This window comes from Grus americana, chromosome 11 (assembly GCF_028858705.1).
Source record: "Grus americana isolate bGruAme1 chromosome 11, bGruAme1.mat, whole genome shotgun sequence".
Lineage (NCBI taxonomy): Eukaryota > Metazoa > Chordata > Aves > Gruiformes > Gruidae > Grus > Grus americana.
The window spans coordinates 22,843,833-22,864,270 of NC_072862.1; the positions used below are offsets into that span (position 1 = coordinate 22,843,833).

The 20,438-nt window shown below is 41.1% G+C and overlaps 1 protein-coding gene across 1 annotated transcript in view; it reads right to left on the reverse strand.

The window, feature by feature from the left end:
* The window catches only part of NUP210 (nucleoporin 210), a 65,214-nt gene extending 51,751 nt beyond the window's left edge, over window positions 1–13,463 (reverse strand). Inside the window, exons 1-3 of the mRNA XM_054838574.1 lie at window positions 13,248–13,463; window positions 3,555–3,691; window positions 2,644–2,775 (exon numbers count right to left, since the gene is read on the reverse strand). Coding sequence (XP_054694549.1) covers window positions 2,644–2,775; window positions 3,555–3,691; window positions 13,248–13,405 — 427 coding nt within the window. The 5' untranslated portion in view covers window positions 13,406–13,463. The remainder of the gene's footprint in view (window positions 1–2,643; window positions 2,776–3,554; window positions 3,692–13,247) is intronic.
* Between the last annotated feature and the right edge of the window lie 6,975 nt (window positions 13,464–20,438).

The following is a 20,438-nucleotide window of genomic DNA, read 5'->3' on the forward strand; positions in this document are numbered from 1 at the left end:
GAAACTGTCCTTACAGCTTCTGAACCATCACTGGGCCTGGATGTCCTGGCTCCTGTTGGAGTCCCTCACTACAAAGGCAAAGTCAGGTTATCAAAGACAAACTATCATTCCCCAGCTGATGCAGGGTCTCACTCATTCAAGACAGGTTCGGGTATTTCTGCAGCACCGAGGGCAGCAGCTGTCCCCAGGTTAAGCCTGTCAGAGGCAGCACCCAGGAATGCAGACAGGTAATTGGCACTTGTCAGGAACTGTATTATGTCTTTGTCTTTCCCTGCAGGATCACACAGCTGTCACGGGAGCGGCAGGCCAGCTGCCCTGGCCAGCTGTAACATTACCCTCTCGGGCTCCTCAGATGTCAATGTTGGCAGGGACCTGTGCTCCTGCTCCACAGCCGCAACCGGCCCAGAGCTGCGATGCTTCAGCAGAAAAGTGGCTCTCACTGGCAGGGCTGCAGCAGACCCCAGTAAGTAAGGAGAGCTGTCTTGATGTGCTCAGCTCCATTGCTGGGGCAGGAAGCCAGTGGTCCTTGCACACCCATAGCCAAAGAAACACAAACTCACATCTTTAAGTCTTTCTCTTATGTAACTTGCCTCTAGTTAAGTCATAATAAAACAACTTCAGCAAAGTTGAACAGATAAAAGAAAACAATATATAACATGATTTTTTTCCCCTCTGCATTCTATACTTAACTTGGCCAAAGATCTCCGTGATTATCTTCCTCTCTTGCATTAGTAATCTTTAAAAAGTAGTATTTGGGGATCGAGTTTATATTTGGAGTGGCTCATTAAAAACATGTACAAAAAGGAATCTGCATTACTGTAACTTAATAAAAAAATACAGCTTATGAAAAAAATAAGTGTACTAGATATATACATATGGAAGAGAATAAGGAAAGAAACTATTCCGGAAGATATAGTGATACTCACAGGAGTAGAATCATCAATATTAATGAATGGTCTGACCCATACCAGATGCAATAATGACCATCAGCCCAAAACAAATCACACTTGGTACATCCCTAGGGCCCACTTAACTACTTTACATACCAGGGAAAAAGCTATGTCACTGCAAAGTTGTATACATACAATGGCCAATACAAAGCATCTATTCTCTCTCCCTCTCACACAGGCTGCAGTAACAGACTTGACACCCATTCTTTGTGCAAGTGTTCAGCAAAACTAAGCAGATTTTTCTCAATACTCATTGAGCTGGATAATTATTTTATATTGATTTTTTCACCTTCTGAATATTAAAAATAAGTGTTCAGAAGTCCTTTATTAAATTCTCTGACTTTTCCTGAACAATTATGTCCTTCAATAAACTTGCTACTGCTCTTGAATTTTTATTTTTTTTTTGAAGCGTGCCAAAAAAGTCCACTGAGAGTCCAATATGTCCAAAGGTCTCCCAAGGATGGATCCAAGGTTATCTGGGTCAAAGGAACTGATTTTCAAAGCTTTTAAGCGTATCCTGATCCCCCAAACTCAGACCAGGAAGTTTAGTCCTATGGCTACTAACCAACACCTTGTTTCAGTCATGCAGACTAAGCATTCTTTGTGGGTTTTGTACCACCACTCCTGTTCAGACTCTAACTTGGGTGGCTTCCAGGGCAAATTTGTCCATTCAGCATGCTTGAGAGTTTGCAGAAACACCAAGCCAAGAATCCAGTATTATGCGTAGTATAAGAAAACGAAATTACTTTTCATTAACAACATATTGACATACAAAACCTGGCATTCATGGTTTACAAACAAATGTAGGATGAGCTCATTAACTACCCAAAACAAACAATTCAACCTTTTATAGCTACTTTACATACCATTTCCTTTCAGTCCAGAAGTTGTCCTAAAAATCACTTGGTTTGTGTGAGTGTTGATGTGTGCATAAAAATCAATTGTTGAAACCAAAGCATGAAATTCTTACCAGCATCATGGTTCTTTTTCTGATGCTGCAGACAGTAGCAGAAGCTTTCTGCTCCTATTAAATAATTATGCATTCAGTTCAAATGCACTGACTCCCAAAAGTGAGTTTCTATAATGATTATGGGATATTAATCCAAGCAATAGGTGGTTGGTCTTCAACATCATCTCTGAACACCCTGTTGGATGCTTGATTGGACTCAGATAAAATGTCCTTTTGCAAAATTCTTTAGACTATCTCAGGTCAAAAGGAAAAAAAAAAGAAAAAAGAAAAAAGAACAGACTACTTCACATTCCAGTGCGGCCTTGCTCAGCCTAGTTAAATCCTGGTGGGACACTTCAACAGCACAAGTGTTAGGACTTTTTCCATTACATTTTTACTCTTGACCTGGAGGTAGAATTGCTAAGAGCTGACACCTTTATTTTATTTATTTTAAATTCTGATTTTTAAAAATATGCTTAACACTAGAGTTAAGTTTCCTGGGAAAATCAGGAAAAAAGACAAGCAAAAGTTGTTGGAAGTGAAGCAGTTTTTGATTTTCCTATTCAGGTGGATTTTACACTTAAACAAAACAATAGGTTAACTGAATGTATTATCCAGAGAACTCACTTTAAATTACTCAGCTTGGCTTCTAACATTCAGTTGTGTTGCAAATAAAACCAGTGCACATATCAGACAATTAAGAGTTTCAACATACATATTATCTCCTACTAGTAAATCTCTTACCTTCAGAATCCAGAGCCTGAATTTTTAGCTCCAGTGGTGAATCTTCAAGATAGAGTTCTCTTGTTGTGGACACAATTTGGATGTCATGAATTATATCAACTATAGCATCACAACGAAGTACCTGTCCAGTCACTTGAAGAGACATCAGGAAGAGCACATGAAATCAGCAACACTGGACATGCTCGTTGAGAGCACCAGCAACACAAAATGCACCTCAAATTTAGCCAATGACGCAAGACACTGAAGGAACTGAAATTAGGTCATGACCTTGACTAAGAAACTCTTAGTCAAATGGTAAGCAAGAATAGCCGTTCCCTTCCTCACTTTAGAATAAATCTTTAAAAAATTGTGATTTCCATCTACATTAACAGTTACAGACGTTTTCTCTGAGAAAGTATCAAGAGTTTCTATAGTGCAGCTGTCAAACACGGCTCACGCCCTAGAGAACTTAATGACTTTTACCCACAGACAACAAACCCCTATATACGTCTTCATTTAGTGACTGCAAGACATTTAATTGACCATCAGTTTTTGCCTATGTACCATTATAGAAACTAACCAGGTATATTGTATGACAGACACAAAGGCAATTACCAGCTTTCTAAATGCAAAACATCTGAATTTGCATTATATAAAAAGTATGTACTGAAAATTATTTTCAGCTACCCTCCCCCCCCCATTTTTTTTAAAGAATGACCTGTTTTCCTGGATATATCATTAATATTATTAATATGTATTGGAGGCCTTTAACAAACAGAACTTTAAAACCATGTCCATGGAAAGTCTAAAATGACAATGCATATGAATGGAAATTTCTTGTTTTGTGCACTTTTAAATCTCTACTTTGTTTCTGGAGGATGCCAGGATGCCCATAAACAAGTAGTGGTGAGCTTACAAAAGTTAAAGCTTACTTATATCTTCAGCAAAGATGATACTTGTCAGACGTGTGGGCTGTGAGGATCGCGCCTGGACAACAGCTTTCTGCGAACACTGGCGCTCATCCTGATCTGCTGGCTCGATGCTTGCAACCTCTGGCCTGGTGGAGGACCTACAAGATTATTTGAGATTTAAGTTACTGCTAGACAGAAGCCAAAGGCTGGTTTAAAAGCCACTAAAATAATTTACATGAGACATGCTACATTGTCAGGACCCGACTTTCATAAGAGCTGGATTGCAACAGATCCTTGAAGGCTTCAGCAAAGGCGAGTGCGGGCTGAGGGAGGGGGAAAACACAGACCAGAAGCCCACCAGAGCCCAGGCAAACGCAGCGTTCTCTCTACTGTGGCGCATTCACTGCTGAATGCAATTCAGTCGGTTCAGACCTATACCCAGCTACTTAACCTCGTTACAAAGCCTTTGGCCTATTTATTAGCTTAGAGGCGTGGAACAAGCAAAACTGCGTACAGAATGCTGAAGTAGAAGGTAAAGTAATTTTAGCTAAAGCTCTATTCAACGCTTGTAATTGCATTTTCAAAACAATTTTGAAATAAAGTTCTGAAAAAGTTGAAAGTTTTCCCTGATGACAGAACATTACAATTATGTATGTTTGCTATGGCAGAGGCTCTGAACAAGAAACAGCCAACATTTTTTAATCAAGAAATTTAAAAAAAAAAGGATTTAGTCTGTTTAGCTGAAGCATGTAACACTGTGTAAAACACAGAAAGTTGTATAATCACCTTTGGTGAAATGTAAGCCTACATGGAATTTTGACCTAAAATTGATGCATCTGTTACTTCCTGCTCTGCCTTGTTGGCTTTTCTAAAGACAACTGCTCCAGCAATGAGCTTGTGGGAAGCTCACCATGGATGTGGAGCCTAGTTCTCACTTTCTGTGTGCCAAAAATGTCAAGATGAGAAAAAAAAAAAAAGTTTAAAAGTTATTAAAAGCCAAACCTTTTGAAATTAAATTTGAGATAGCAGCAATATACATCTAAGGCCTGAATGTAGAGTGCTCAAAGCAATTAAAATATTCAAGCAGGCCATACCTCTTGCAAATAGTTAACAAATGTCACCCCTCCAAACTGGGATGAGCTGCTGACTAAACCGTTTTGGAGAATTGGATCAAGGCTGCTCTACACAGCTCCTTGCTCACGCTACATCTGCAGGAGTTACTGCAGAGTAAGCAGAAAGGCAGCCTGCTTGGACTTCAGCTCAGAGCCCAGCACTCTGCTTAAGCTGCTAATGAATTAAGCGCCTGAAACAGACATGGCTGTTTGCTCAGGGATCCTGAATCAAAGCTCCTTCACATGGGTTCTTCGAAGGATTAAAACAATGAAAGAAAGCACTGGTGACAAAGCTGTTCAGGAATTGCTTCTCCCAGATGATGACAGCAGTTCTGATGAAAGCACTGCATTATCTGGTAAGTGCAATCTAAACCACAGATCCTCACCCAGGTAGATCCTCACCTGGTCAAGATGGCGAAGCTGGATTGATTTAAACTTTTCTTCTGGTGGATGTTCAAACGTGCCTACCTGTGATCTACAGGAAAATCTCCTAGCTCAGCAAGGAGCTGGAGGGGAGTTCCAAACAAACAGCAATACCATACATGCCCTTCTCCCTAGACCTAGGTTTCACTTTTTTACTGGCAGAACCAACCAATTCAAGACAGTGAAGAATACATTCGCTTGTTAACTAAAGCTGTATCCATTTCAAAAAATAACATATCACAGTATTTTCAGTTATCTTGCAGTTAACAGTTGCAGTCCAGCTGAGCATGGACCAATTTGGTTGTAATCACAGGAATAAAATTGCAAATCCTGTTTTCAACCTTAAGCAACAAAAAGCACAACTTTGAAAACAAATCCAGTTGTGCAAGACCCCGAGATCCCTTTGGTTCGAAGCAGTCGGTAAGACAGTGAACACTGCATTTCTCACAGAAACTTCACATGAAACAAAACCACATTTGTGTCAGCTCTCTGGTTCCCTACATATGGGTCTGGATTTTATCATACTATGCTGTCCAAACCATAAGGCCCCAAGACTTTGTAATCCAAGGGCACAAAACCCAGTCAGAACATTTTTAATTGTGCACGCTAATGGCAGCATACAGGTTCATTAGACACCGCATAGCAGTAATACCCTTTTGTCTTGGGCAAAATTCATTAATTCAATGAATTATTAATACATAATTTTGGTGTGCTCCCAACAATATTTTGCTTACACAAAGACTAGTTTTAAAAGATTTTGAAACAACAGTAGCAACTGCTAAGCTAGAAATTTCAAAGTATGTTATCTCATCAAGGAAAAAAACAACCCACAGCAGCATACCGCTGACAATTTAAACACCAATTAGCAGCTAAAACCTGAAAATTGTTTGTTATATTCTAGATACCTAAGCAATGTACACAAATATGAGCATATGTTTTTATACTAGGGTTTACACTGTTTCTGAAATAATATGATTTATTTTCTGTATTAGTAGTACACTTCGCCATACAGCGATTAATTTAAAAGCGAACAATTAGTTATTTTCCTGTTATTCTGCGGCTTCTCAGGTAACCATGAAACAGTTTTCCAACATTTAGCAAGTTTATTTCAACAAGGTTAGTATTCACAACCAGTAAGGCTTTTTCTGTACCTGGCTGGTAGGCTTGTTAAGCTGAGCATGCGGATCTGACACGCGTGCAAGCATTTTAAGATTAGGATTATAAGTATGGAATTGACTTGTACTTTCGTTATTTAGCTCTTTACATTGCTTAATATTCTCTGTCATCAGATTTTTTTTTATCAATTTGAGGGTTTTGCGTTCTTACAGTCTGAAACTGATTGTGTTTACAACACAACGGGGGTTTCACTGTGTTTTGTATTTGTTCTTTTAATATATGGCTATGTATTGTAATACGTAACCACCACGGTTTGCACTAATAGCAGTGTTGTAAAACTAAATCTAATTACAGGATATTTTTCAGACTATGAAAAGGAAGGAACAAAGAAAAACTGAAAGTTTGCATTAAATTTAAGCTCTAAACTTGCATACACTCCACAGTTATAAAGGAACTTGGAAGCTTTTACAGTTAACTGAATGCCAGTTAACTCTTAGTTGTCACTGGAGTAGGGAACCTGAGATTAGATACCATGTGGCCTCTAATAGTAGTTTAAAATAGGAGGTAGAATATAAGATGAATTTCTTACTTTTTTTTAAAATACAGATACATTTTTCATTTTATTAGCAATAGGATGTCTGCCATTTTAGGCAATTACCTGAACCGGGCAGGTGAAGCAGGGCCTTTCCAAGGCTTGGTTTACTATTGTTTTACATTTAAAAACAATCTGCATGACTACTGGTTTTTATACTGCAACATATGACATATTTGATGATGCCTTGATATCATTCTATGATATCAAAAGCACGTTCTGTTTACAGCTACATCCAATTCAGGGTCAAGCACAGAAAGGCACTAATCAAACAGGCTGTACATTACAGTGGCATTAACACATGCAGGGATCACTACTGTGTCCTAGATGGACAAGAAAAAGAAACTTTTGCTTTAAAAGAAGACTGCAATTTATATCATCTTCCAATTACAGCAGATCTTCAGCAGCACGTCAGCATGCAATATTGAGAGCTAGGCTTGTCAGAGGTCAAAATTAGATCCTGAGAAGCAAGCAATGGGAAGCATTTCTGGCACTGGCTCTCGACCCCATACCAGTGTCTGTAAGAAAAGAGCAAGGCAGGGGAGGAAGCATTAGAAAGAAGAGTGAGGAGGTGAGGAAGAAAAGCTAACAAAAGTCCCAGTATTTATTTCCCTCAGAATAAAATCCTAGTGGCAGAGAAATTAATGACACTTGCAATAAAGACTGCCAGTCCTCTTGCTGATTTCCATTTCATTCATGATTTTCACCCCCCAGACACAGAAATGTGTGCCAAGATTGTATCTACAGATGTACCCAAACCTATGCCTGCGTTTTTTAATCAACTGTTCTGTAATATCACATGTGAATACTTCAAGGATTACACTTAACTTATTTATCAGCCAGTTTAAAGATCAGGCAAATATTGTTCTTTCCCTCAGTCTAGCACTACTCTGTTGATTCTTATTACTTCAGCATTTCATATTGTTTTGTCAGCTCTTCAGACTAAACTCAGCTGACTAAATTAGCAAAAATCCACCTTTGTGGAGATGCACCATGACTGGTAGTTGAGCTAATTTTGTAGAATTTGTATCAACCACGTGGGGAGAGACGTAGTCAGAGGGAAATTGGATGCTAAAGGTGTTCAAAAGTTCAGTGAGACTGGATTGACCAATACATTAGGCACCTTATTTCTAGTCGCTCCTGGGACTAACACTGTTGACATACAAACACGGAGACACAAGAGCTAGAACAGCATCCAGGCAACTGTACTTGTATGACAAAAAATAGATTCCCAGAGAACCAAGGATATCGGAACTGAACCCATTCCAAAGAAAACACAGAGGGAGCCTGGCAGAGTTCCCTCAACTCTTAAGGATTGTTAACACCACAGTGGCAGATTATCTCTCTATTGTTCGCTCAGTCCTCTCCTAGGATGTTTCTTATTTTACTGGGAAAACAAAAAGCAGCAAAAAAATCCTCCATCCAGTTCTGCTTTAAAAGCAAATGGAAACATCACACACCACAGGATGAGCCAAGGATGAAGCTTTTGCTTACGGGATTTTATAATGGTGATCAGCTGGCATGCACATTAGCTTCAAAGGAAGCAGAGTTAAGCCAGTGATGACTGTTCTCAAAATCCAACCCGGATGCTCAACTGTAACTTTGATATTTTGTCAAATCAACCGGTGGCCAAAAGCATTTTACGTAAGTGCTCATCTTTGTATCTTTTCTGGCTGCATGAAGGAAAATAGCATGCCTCACTATCCCTCTGCTAGCCATCTTCCCACTAAGAGAATGCAATAAATAAAGGTTGGTCCACACAAGTCGTTCTGAAATTCGCTTAGCCTGATTTCAAATTAGAAAATAAAACTAAAAAATAGCATTTTAATGCCAAAACTTGTAAAAATGTCACATTTTGCATTATTTCAAATTATCCACTCTGTTAAACCTCCCATGTAGACACCCTCAAAGCTTCCATTATTGAGACCCACACCCAAAGAGAACAAAAAACATTTCATGGGTGTTCAGCAATGAAAGCTGCCCAAAAATTAACCACAGTCCCTGCTCTTTCTGTCCTCCTTCCCAGGAAGGTTATGCTCAGATTCAGAAAAAAGTTCTTTCAACAGTAAACCTGCACTGCAAGTTGACACATCAGCTAAGAGGAAAAACCATGATTATTTCTTCTGGCTCTTCAACTCTGGCAGAACGTCTATGCTGCAGACTCATGCTACCCGCTCTGGTTTTGAGCCAAACATACTCAGGTAACACGGACCCGTGTCACAGCAGCACAGCCCATCTCACTTTACCAACAAGGACACATCAGCCCAATTCTGATCTTGTTCTGGTACATACAAGAGCTTGAAGCCACACTGGGAAAGCACACGCCGCAGTGCAGCCAGCCTACCTGGCAGTCAGCAGCACAGGCACCTCCCAGAGAGAGGGAGAACATTTTGCTGCCTGCTACAGTGGCCTTTTTCCTACAAGTAGGAAATGCAGAGCAGGTGAGAATCAAAGAAAGGGGTAAGGATAGCAGGGGATAACAATCATTATTTAAGATGACATTTCATAATATGGAAATTAACAGTCAGTATCTCACACAAGACATTTTTCAGTGAGTCAGACACGATGTTCTAGACCTGTGGTAAACCAAGTAATCCAGGAAACAACAACAACAAAACCCCAAGAATACCAAAGGGGGGATTGTCAGCCTTACAGCAAAGTAACAGACCTTCATCAGCAACGCTCTGTTTAATATAGATTTTTAAAACACATAAGCCACCACATACATCCCATAGAGTGATAAGACCAATTTACAACCCAGTATCAGAAACATGACAAGATAAGGAGCTAGAAAGTGAGCTTTGCCAGCCAACTACTGCAGCAGCGGTGCTGTATATAGATTTTGGGTTCTCTGGAAGTACTTGTGCATCAGGCAGCTCAACCACCACTCAGGCGCTGGATCTCTCACTCCAGCACTCTGATACCTGCTTCTCTCACAAGGGCAATTAGCTTTATGTAGCCTCGCCAGTGACGGCTTCAGGAGCACATGCAAACCCTTCTATTTAAGGTGGCAATAAACTCTCCTTCGTATTTGCAACAAACAACACTGTACAGGGCCATTATCCCCTTTGAAGCTGTAACCTTTCCATAGCAAAACCCCTGACTCCAACGGTCCGTGGTTCAAATTCAATCAGTTGTATTTCTCAAGGCTAACTCCTGAAGCTTAAACTTTCCACCAGTTATCACCACGTATCTCAATTCTACGAGATATGAAATAATAATGTTACAGACGTGTAAGCATATTTATATGCTACAGATAATTTCTGCTATGAACACCCTGCCATGCTGTATACCTTTGGGGATTTTTTTTTTTTTTTAAATTTTGTGTGTTCCCCCTCCCCTCCCCAAATGTTGTTATGGTAAGGCAGATTTCAAGGACAGAATTCTGCTTCTGAATGCTTTCATTCTTCCAGGTGTAATTTCTGGATTAAGGTAATTAAAAGATAAATACAGATGTAATTTAAATGCTAAATATATCCGCACAGACTGTGTTTTATCCCAGAAGATAGTACCATGTACAATATTTACAGATGGGAACACCGTATGCTTTGAAAACAAAGCTTATACCAAAAAATAATTTTAACATAAAGGCAACCCAAACTCCAGAAGGCATGAGCATCTTGAAAATCAGAAAATACTTTAAAGCCATGCTTGTAACTTTATCCCTGCTCCCAATCTGCTAGGATGATGATAAAATTCGACCTTTTCCCTTTGAATCACTGGAATTCTCAGACACCACTACAATCACTTTGAAATCTCCTACTTTCAGAGGTAAACTTGGAGCCCCAAAGGGAAACTGGAAAGAAATAAGGTCACAACATGCCATAGACCGATTTTTCAAGAAATTGGACACTCAGGTATGAATTCTGAATGTTTTGAGTAATGCAGTCTTTCAAATACTCAAAGGATGTCTTTTGAAGACAGGTGCTGCTGTAAGACAAGAACAGCTTTCATACGCTACCTCTAACCTCGCAATCACCTATGTTATACCTCAGTCCCCTCTCCAGACACAAAGGGCCTGAACCTTATCATTTACATTCCAAATCCCTGCTTTCGTGCATGCAAACTCACCCATGATTTTATAAATCCTGGGTGAGGAATAGTCACTGCTTCTGTAGTCACTACATTTGGTACTTCCCAACTTCTTCAGTTTAATGGCCTCCTTCCAGTAAAAGCTATTACTGACAGTTTTAACAGGAAAGCACAGGAAACTTGTCAGCAAGCCGCTGTGGAGTTGCCTGCCCCTCCAAAGTACACTTCTTTCTAATTCCCTGCAGTTCAAGGCCTGCGGGGGCAAGCATATAGAGGGAAAGAGAGCTGCAGATACAATCTAGCAAATGTGCTCTGAGCACTGCGAGGAGCGTTACTGCTTCTGCTCAGTCACAGACACAGCTACTGCTTCCTTCTGATGCTTTTGTAAGCAGTCGCGGAGTTTTACGACCCACATCCTGCCAGTCCCTGCAAAGCAGAAGTGAATACATACATATTTACAACCCCGGTACAGAATGATGACACACCCTGTATGAAGTTGGTATAGTTTCCTTCATTGTCAACCAAAATTAATCTCTGAAGGGCAGACAGAAGGAGAGGATGGAAAAGCATGTTGAAGCCTATCTGCATGAGGGATATGACCCATCGCTGGCCACTGGCACAAATATAACATGCTCTGAAGTGCCTACGAGTAACCTTCATTGGAGATACACACATGAACCAAATCTGGTATTCTCCTAAAGTACAATCTTACATACTTTAATCTGTAGATCTCAGTGAGATTTACAAGGGCCTACATACTTTTACCAGTTGGATAGTGCCTGGCACATGCAGGGATGGCTGCAGCCAGCCCAGCATCACCGAGCGGTTTGCTGGCAAAATAGGAAAGACCTAGAGTCTACACCTCATAGATTTTACTCGTACTTTGTTGAGCTTGGTTTTTACCTTCACAGAATATACTTTACCACATAAACCAAATCTTTTTAAAGACTCAGTTGCCTTTAGAGTAAGGAAAAAGAAAAAACACATATTCGTGAGATTCTCACTAAAATGGTCCATATAAAAATTAAATTACACAACCACATGCAGCTCATCTACTAACTTCCTTTCAGTCAACTTTTGGAGGAACTCTGATTACCACTCTTGTGCACAAATACCCTCAAACGTGTAATTTGTCACAGATGAAAGGCCTGTAACCAGCCCAGGGATGAGAAGTGTAGGAGCACCAGGTAAATAAATCAATGCAGAGTGAAAACATAGCCCTGCAAGATGTATTTCAATAACTGTCAGCCACAATAAAACAGCTGAAAACTACTACACACATCCACCTGCCACACAGAAGGATCATCCTAAACACATCTTGACTGCCACACTTTGTTCAGGTGGGTACCTCCTGCTCACTACTGATCCAAATTACAATTCCAGTACACTAAAGGAAGGATGAGGAGTTGGTAACACTTGTTTAACACGAAGACTGCAACACGTTTTCTGAATATGCACATGCCATGGTATTTGCCGTCAGCCCCCGGTGCTCAACACAAGCCAGACCTGCCACCTGCGAGCCCGGCCCACAGGCCTCCCACTGCATGAGGCAGGACGGGGGCTGCCAGCCAGAATATATCCCACGTCTCAGCACCAAGGCCTCCAAAAGAAAACCAGGAAAGACACAATCTTTTCAAACCTGACTTTGCCTTCCCCGGGCGACATGCTCAGGGCATTGCCTACGCTCACAGCAGCACCAAGAGGCTTGCACCTCAGCTAGGTGCCGCGGCACAACCCCTTCATCTTTACACCCACGCCCCAAACTCAAAGCTGTCAGTCCTTCGTTACTGACCCCAGCGAGGGAAGGGGTATTTCCACACCAGCAGCGTGAGAGCCCTGGGTGCTGTCCAGACACACGTGGGGCTGCGGGGCAAGCGTGTGCGGGGCGGCACTGTGGGTGTGCAGGGTGAGCACACTGGGCATGTGTGGAAGCAGGATGAACACACACATGGAGTATGTGGGGAGGCAAGGTGGGCACACGTGGGGTACGTGTGTCAGCAGGGTGGGCACACGCGGGGTGCGAGGCACATGTGGGGAACCCAGCCATGGCGGGAAGCTTCCCCACAGCAGGGACCTTGTCCTCAGGGCCTTTTCAGCCCCAGCCTACAGCCAGAACCCCTCTCCAACGGGTTTAACCCCCACTGCAGAAAAGAAAAAACCCCAAACCAAAACAGCGATGGTTTGTAAAGCCCAGCCTTTCCCCTCAGGGATCATCTCCATTTCTGCCCCTACACTGCTGGGCCACTCAAAGTAATGTGAAACCGGCGAGGGGAGGCCTGGCGCTGCCGGCTCCTCAGGGAAACGGCTCCGGGGTGGGGAGCGATCAGGCCCCGCCGGGTCGCGCTTTCCCGCCGCGGGCGGAGGAAACGCCGCAGGTGCATCCGGGAGGCGGCGGGAGGGGAGAAACGGCGGACAAAGGGCGGCGGCACCTGCACTCACCATCGGTAGCAACCCTCGCTGGCCTCCAGCGTGAAGTTGACGCGGGTGCCGCGGGTGAAGGGTAGAAGCACCTTGGGGATGTTGAGCTTGGAAGAGACGGTGAGGTGAAGGGAAAGGAGAAGGAGAAAAGACAGCGACTGAAGCGAGGGGGGAGCCATGCTCCGCTACGGACAACCGCCGCCAGCGGGGGCGGGAAAGGGCCGTTGTACGCCGCGGGCGGAGGAACGTCAGCGGCGGGGCAGGGCACCCCGGGGGGGGGGGGGCGGAGGGGGCGAGAGAGGGGCCGGGCCTGCCCCGGGGCAGGCCCGGCCCCTCTCTCGCCCCCTCCGCCCCCCCCCGCCCCCCCCCGCCCCGGGGCCGATCGTACCCCGGTGTCGCCTTCCGTGAGGTAATTTCTAGTGGCGCTAACAGCAGGGCTACTCTTTCACCTCCCCCGCCGCCGATCGTGCCCCGGTGCCGCCTTCCCTGAGGTAATTTCTAGTGGCGCTAACAGCGGGGAGCGACCGCAGCGGTCGAGGCGAAGGACATCCGCCAAATCAAACGACCGGAAGAATTTTTGGCGGCTAAAAAGGTTCCTGTCGGGGTACATCGTGTTGGAAAACGGCTTGAGGAGGTGGGGGAAGTGGGGTGAAGATCGTGGGGTGTCGGGCTTGCTCCGGATAGCACCTTCCACAGGCCCTGCTGAAGGCAGAGTGAGGTGGTGTTTTTTAAAAATAGCACCTATGGATTAAAAAAAACCAAACCACCACCACCTCAATGGATTAAGTCCTAAATCCTAAGGGTTAGAAAACCCTAAAAAAATTCATTGAGCATATGGGTGTTACATTGCATACTATACTCTTTCAGTGTGTACATTACAGTACTCACAGTGATGCTAACAGCTAAGCTAAATAAAATATAATACCAATTTTCTGTATCCTTATTCCCTCCAAGTAAGACTTATTTTCCTACACTCTTTGTGTCCTAGGGGGAAAAAAAAAAAAGGTAGGCAGACCAAAGTGCAGAAAAAGGTGAAGAAGTTGAGACAAGGAACTTGGCGGTACGTGAACTCTACAAACCAGGTGAATACCACAAGCAGCCTTGGTCTGAGCCGCTTGGAGCTCCTCCAAGGAGCACAGTAAGTAGCTAGATTTTGTCAGCCAGCCTGACACGAGCTCCACCTTTTCCTGTGTATTCCTCAAAAGTGTGGTGGAACTACGTGGGAAGTAGGACAATGTAGGAAGAAGAAGAAAAAGGAGGGAAGTTTTAACCATCACTTAAGTATGTCCAGAGCCTGGAATGGAATTCAGGAATCACAAGTCTCAATTTGATTTTTTTTTTAACCCTATATTTTGTAAACATTGCAAAATGTATATTTTACCTCCTGGTGGTGATTGGATGTTGTAGTGGATGGCATTGTACTACTTACTTCATTTTGTTACAAATGTTTTTGCTGAAGACTTAAATGAACTGGTGATTTATGTAGGGATAAACATGACTCCATAGGATGAAATTTCTGTATATTTAATAATTTGCTTTTTTAGAAACTTTGAATGCACCCGAAAGTACTCTTGAAAGATAATTGTACTTGGTAAGTCAAAAGTCAGGCTGGTATTGCAATCTTAATTTGTCCTTGTTGTCAGTATGCATTCATATGTATCATCATTTCAACATATGTTTCATGGTAGGATCTCTTCACCACTCATGGTGCACGGGAAAGGCCATGCTCCTGTAAATAATCAAAGCTATTTAGTGAAGGAAGTTATTGTGTAGAGGATCTGCCTGTTCTTACCTACGACAGAGGGATGGTGTGTATATATATGCAGCAAGAGAAGGCATTTTAAAAAGGGGACAGTCATCTTGGAATTAAAGTAGTTAAATTCCACCCAGGAAGATCATATGCTGTCCAGGGACACCACCTGAGAGTTTACCCAGTTCTAATTTAGGTGGTATAGAAGTTAACCAGTTCTCATCTATTTTAAGCCAGTAAACTTATACAGGACTTTGTATTTACCTAGGAGGATTTATTTGTTTCAATATTTATTCAGCTAATGTTTTATTTCAATACCTCAGCAAGGCTATTCCATTTTCTATCCCAGAGGGCTGTGTGCTGCTGGACAGTTCTCTTCTCACTGCAGCATCTGTGTATTACTCATTTTCTGAGTGCACATCTTGAAATTGTGTGGTCTGATTTAGAGAAGAGCTGAACTTTACAGCTGCAATTTAAGTCACTGGGAGCTGGGCCCAGAAAGATATATGGTATTAAAAGCTCTGGCAAATCAAGCCACTACACCTTAAATTCCTCTCCAAAATGCAGAATTGTTTTTTTTTCTTTCTGTCAATCAATCTGTATCCTTCTTTCATAGGCATGTTACGAAGATAAGTTCAGTAAAGACTCTGATATTAGGGAGGGATGTGGTAAAATAGCCCATGACTAAATCAGTACAATGTGTTTACAGTTAGTATAATTACAACTGAGTAGATAAGAAGTAGATAGTGAGTACCTTGCATCCTGTGCTGTGAATGAGGAGAGAAAAGGTCTGTATCCCAGTACTTCCTAGTTTTTAAAAGCAGGTTTTGCAATCTCAGTATGTCTTTACTTTCTTTCATCAGCAGTGTATGGTGATGAGTATTCAATGGAAAATTATTGTTGTTCTCAAATACTTCTTAGACTTGAGTGGTTTTCATAAGGAACAGCAAAGGGCACTTAGGACCTTAGAGCTTATTGATGAAACATGACAGTTAAGTACAGCAATTAAATGTCTGATATATCTTTCAGCACATGCTCAAAAGCATTCTAAGCAATTGTAAGAGTAGAATAAGGCAGGAGATGTTGATGAGCAACTCAGCAGTTTCCATTACACAGTAAAATGTTGAAGCTAATTTTCTGCTTACTTTTTTGCTTGAGTCATGCATTGCAGCACTGCATTAGCATTAGAGACTATTTTGGATAGAGTAGGCTGGGAGGCAGACAGTGTAGCTGCATGCTTTGTGAGAGGTTACTGAAATCAACGGGTTGACTTTGCATAGTTGCTGCAGTGCTCGACTGACTTTCCATACTGAGTGATGAGACTAGTGTGGAGTCAGCACATCCTTTCTCACACTAAAATGACAGTGCAAAGAACGTAAAAATACCTCCAGTCGGTGGGGTGCTTAGCTGGCATGGTAGAGAATTGGAACAGGACAGACGTATTAGGAATAGGAGATAATTTTACATGCATATCAATGTACACCTGAGTAAGTCTGATGAAGAACAAAAATGGAAATTTCTTAGTCACAAAGAATGCAATTACAGAACAATAGAGGGAGTACTTTAATGAGCTGCTTAATTGTGAGAGGGATAAAGGCAAACAATAAATGGTTATTCTCCAAGCAGCTGAGCCATTTGTGGAAGAATTACGTTTTAAAGAGATTTAAGAGGCAATCAAAATACACGCAGTAAATAACAAAACACCAGGTGCCAATAATGTTTCTACTGAAATACAAAAATAAACGTGAGAGAATTACTGAAAGACTTTACAAACTCACTTGGTTGGTGTGAAATCTGAAACGCTTCCAAGAAAACAAGGAGACATATACTTGAATTAAATCTTTTAATCAATTTAATTTAATCAATTTCTGGTGGGAAGATTTTTTTTATAAAGCTAGAAAAACCCTGTATCAATATATCATGAGGTGATCTTCTGTTTGCAGTGAAATAATTTTAAATCCTTGTTCAAAACAAGAATGTATTTGAATGGCACAATGATGATGGTGCCTGTCTTCCCTTTGAATTGCCTCAATGCTTTCCCAGCCCTCAGTTCTCCAGGGTATACAATATGTGTTTCTCGTGTCTTTTGGGAGTACGAGGACTTGCAGGGCTCATCATCTTTAGGAAGGCTAAACCAACTTGATATGACTACTAAGCATGTATCTAATATTAGGGTTATGCATACGTGCTTTTCTGGATCGAGGCCTAAGTCTCTGACAAATTTTGAATGAAGAAAACTTCAGGTTCTAGAGTTCATTCAGGGGAAAAAAAAAAGGTTACTAAAATACCATCTGGCTGAGGAACACCTGACTTTATTTTCAGGTATTTCATATTTTAACATGTCTGAATAATTTAAAATCTTTAAAAACACTCCTCTACAAAAAAACAGTACACAAAAAAACACTCCACACCCCCCTAAAAACCCCAACTCTGAATAATTGCAACTCAGAAGGTGAAATTCCAGCAAAATGATAAGGCAGTGAGGTGTGGAAGATTATTTTAAAGTGTCACGCTAACTCAAAGCAGTTCCAACCATAACCCTTGCAGGTATGTCTACACTCATGTGTTAACAGTGTAGGGATGGCTCTGTGTAGTATCAGCAGCTAAACGCATCGTGTACAATTTGATAAGAAAGTTTCATTAAACAGGAAGAATCGGGGCTCACACAGTAGAACGATGAAAAATATTCTGCACTATCACATTCATGAACCTCTCAAAATAATATTAGATTTAAAGGCTAAGGAGTGACTGACAAATAATAGTAACACATTTAATAAAAAGGCTGTTCCTCTAGGGATGAAGCTCTGGTTGAGGAGAGATGGGGAGTTGCCTACACCAGGCTAAGCAGGAGATGAAAAGGGGAGGTTAATAGGCTTTGAGAAAGAAAGTGGTCTGGGAATAGTAACTTCAGGTGAGAGTAACAGTGATGGGCCTTTTTCTGTCTGCTGCTGTCTGTCTTACCCATCACTGATCTGAAAGTACAGTGCTTTATGTTTATTTCCTGGCTGACCAGCTCCATGGCTTCCACTGCTGTGCTTTTTTCCTGCTTAGTTTGCTGTCTGGTTCCAGCCTCATAGCTGCAAAGCCTTGCAAAATATCTCCACCAAAGAAACATCAGTCTAAGAAGTATTTAAAGTAGTCCAACATATGAAAAGGTACTTAAAAAACAGTCAGCGGAGGAACAAGATTACAACTGGTGTTCCTTAGTCCTAGCAAAAGGCTTGTGGGAATTGGTAATTCGCAGGTCATTGTATTTGAGCATGTGATTATAACTATCCATTATTTAAAATTAAATGTAAGATCTTACATACAAATGCACACAGCTGTTAAGCTTGACTGGCAAAACTCATTAATTAGGCATTGATCCTGCCACCAGAAGTGCATGGGCCAGGTTCCTGCCTCTGCATTATGTCTCAGGTCAGCTGCTCCTGCCTACCTTCAGAGATCGAATTGTAAGAGGGGGCATTACACTTCATTACTTTAAAATAGGTAGACTTACAGAGTACATAAAACAACATTCCTTTTTCAATTATTTCTTTATTACTTTCTCTACTAGGAGAATTATGTTCAATTTACTGTAGTAGACTTTCTGGATCTTCATATGCCTATTGAAGATTTTATGAGAACATCCTCTCAGCCTTACAACTGTTTTCTACAGAGATAATGATGGATTGATAGCAACTATAAAACTGAACACTTTGGTTATGCCTGCCAGTATTCTCCTTCCAAGAGAACATGTTTGGCCAAAGGCAGGCATAAATTCAGTAACTTTCCAAAATTAAGGCAGCCAGTTAATGGTAATAAGGAAAGAAAATTTAAAATTCCATAAAGGTTGATGTCCTTCAGAATATTCAGAAAGGAGGCACTCGTGTTTAGAAAAATCAGTAAAATAAGGGCCAAACCTGCCATTCTTTGCATAGTCTAATCTGCCAGGGATGTCACCGGGAGTTTTTGAATGTTTACCAGGTAAGTAAGATTGAGTCCCAAAAGAGAAACAGAGCTCTTTTTAAATCTTAGCTCCTATCGTATAAATCCATTTGATATGCCAGACTTTCCCAGATGGTATAAAACCCTGAGACCTTACTAAATTATTCAGGATGAGTCTGATAACGCTGAGATTATGAAACAGAAACATCAGATAAAAATAAACGTTTTTCACTTCAGAGTTTATCTACCTTTCTAATGTAAATTTATGGTTATTAAAGTAGGGTATTTATAGCCGCCTTTTCAAACTGTTACATAACAGTGCTTTTGCCATGTGCCTTTATACACAGATAGAAATCATATTAATGAGCTATTCACTGAACAACTGAATGAATGCATGAGTGATGAGAATTCACAAGATGAGACAAGTAACAAACAAACAAAAATCCCAACCTTTGTTTCTGCTTTAAATACATCAGGGAAATTTAGGAAAATGCAGTAGTCTTAAGTCCTGAAAATAATTATTTCCATTTATAAATAGGCATGTGAATATGTTTAATGACTTCGTTAAGAGTACTAAGGAAAGTGAATTGTGATCTTTTCAAGGTTACTTGGTTGCAAATTATGGTATGCACACCTCAGAAATTTTAAGTGGGCAATCAAGTACAATAATTCTGAGTCTTTTTAAACATTAACACTGTTCTGAATTGGTTTGTTATTTTCTATGCTTTAAACAGCAACATGGGACAATTTATAAAATTACATCATCTTTTCTATTTTTCCCCACTCTCTGCCTGCAGTAGCCTTCTGACCTCACTCATCTCGGCACTGGCAGTGATCTAGAGGGCTTCTGTACTTACACACCAAGGCTGTCAGACTTCCTCTGTGTTTCTCCGTATATACTGGCAGTATATAGTATGCATTTCAACTGTAAAATTACAATTTTTTTATTCAAAATAAATTCTGTTTTTCCATTCTAATATATACATAAGTATAACAAATTCAGCACCTCTGGCTGACCTTGAAGAAACCTAACACAAATTCTGTTAAGTGTATAATGAGTCCTTCCAAAGGAGATTTCACTTCACCGCAGTAGAGTGTTAGTAGAAAGGCAGGACGTGCTGCAATATACAACAGGATATGATCTATCATGTATATGTTGCACTGAAGCAAACTGATTTCTATTTTGTCTCCTTAATTCCCCTCAGAGTCACTTTTCCAGGTAGGCCACCTACCAATCAAGTTACCGTGGGGAATGGAATATTCAACATTAAAAAAAAAAAAGATACCATTCACAGAGCAAAAAAAAGTTATCTTCAATATGAATTTGCAACTGCAGGTTTGTAACAAAAAAAAGTTAAATACAGTGTCACCGAGACAAATTCACTGCAGATACTGAGGCACTGGACAGAGATTTTTAAAGGTCTCTTGTTTTTTAAAATTACTTTCCAAGTCTTGGCAAATCAAGGTTTAGTCCCAGCAAGACAGCCACAGCTTGCATGAGTGAAATTGTCTCCAGGCTAGCAAAGTACAGGACA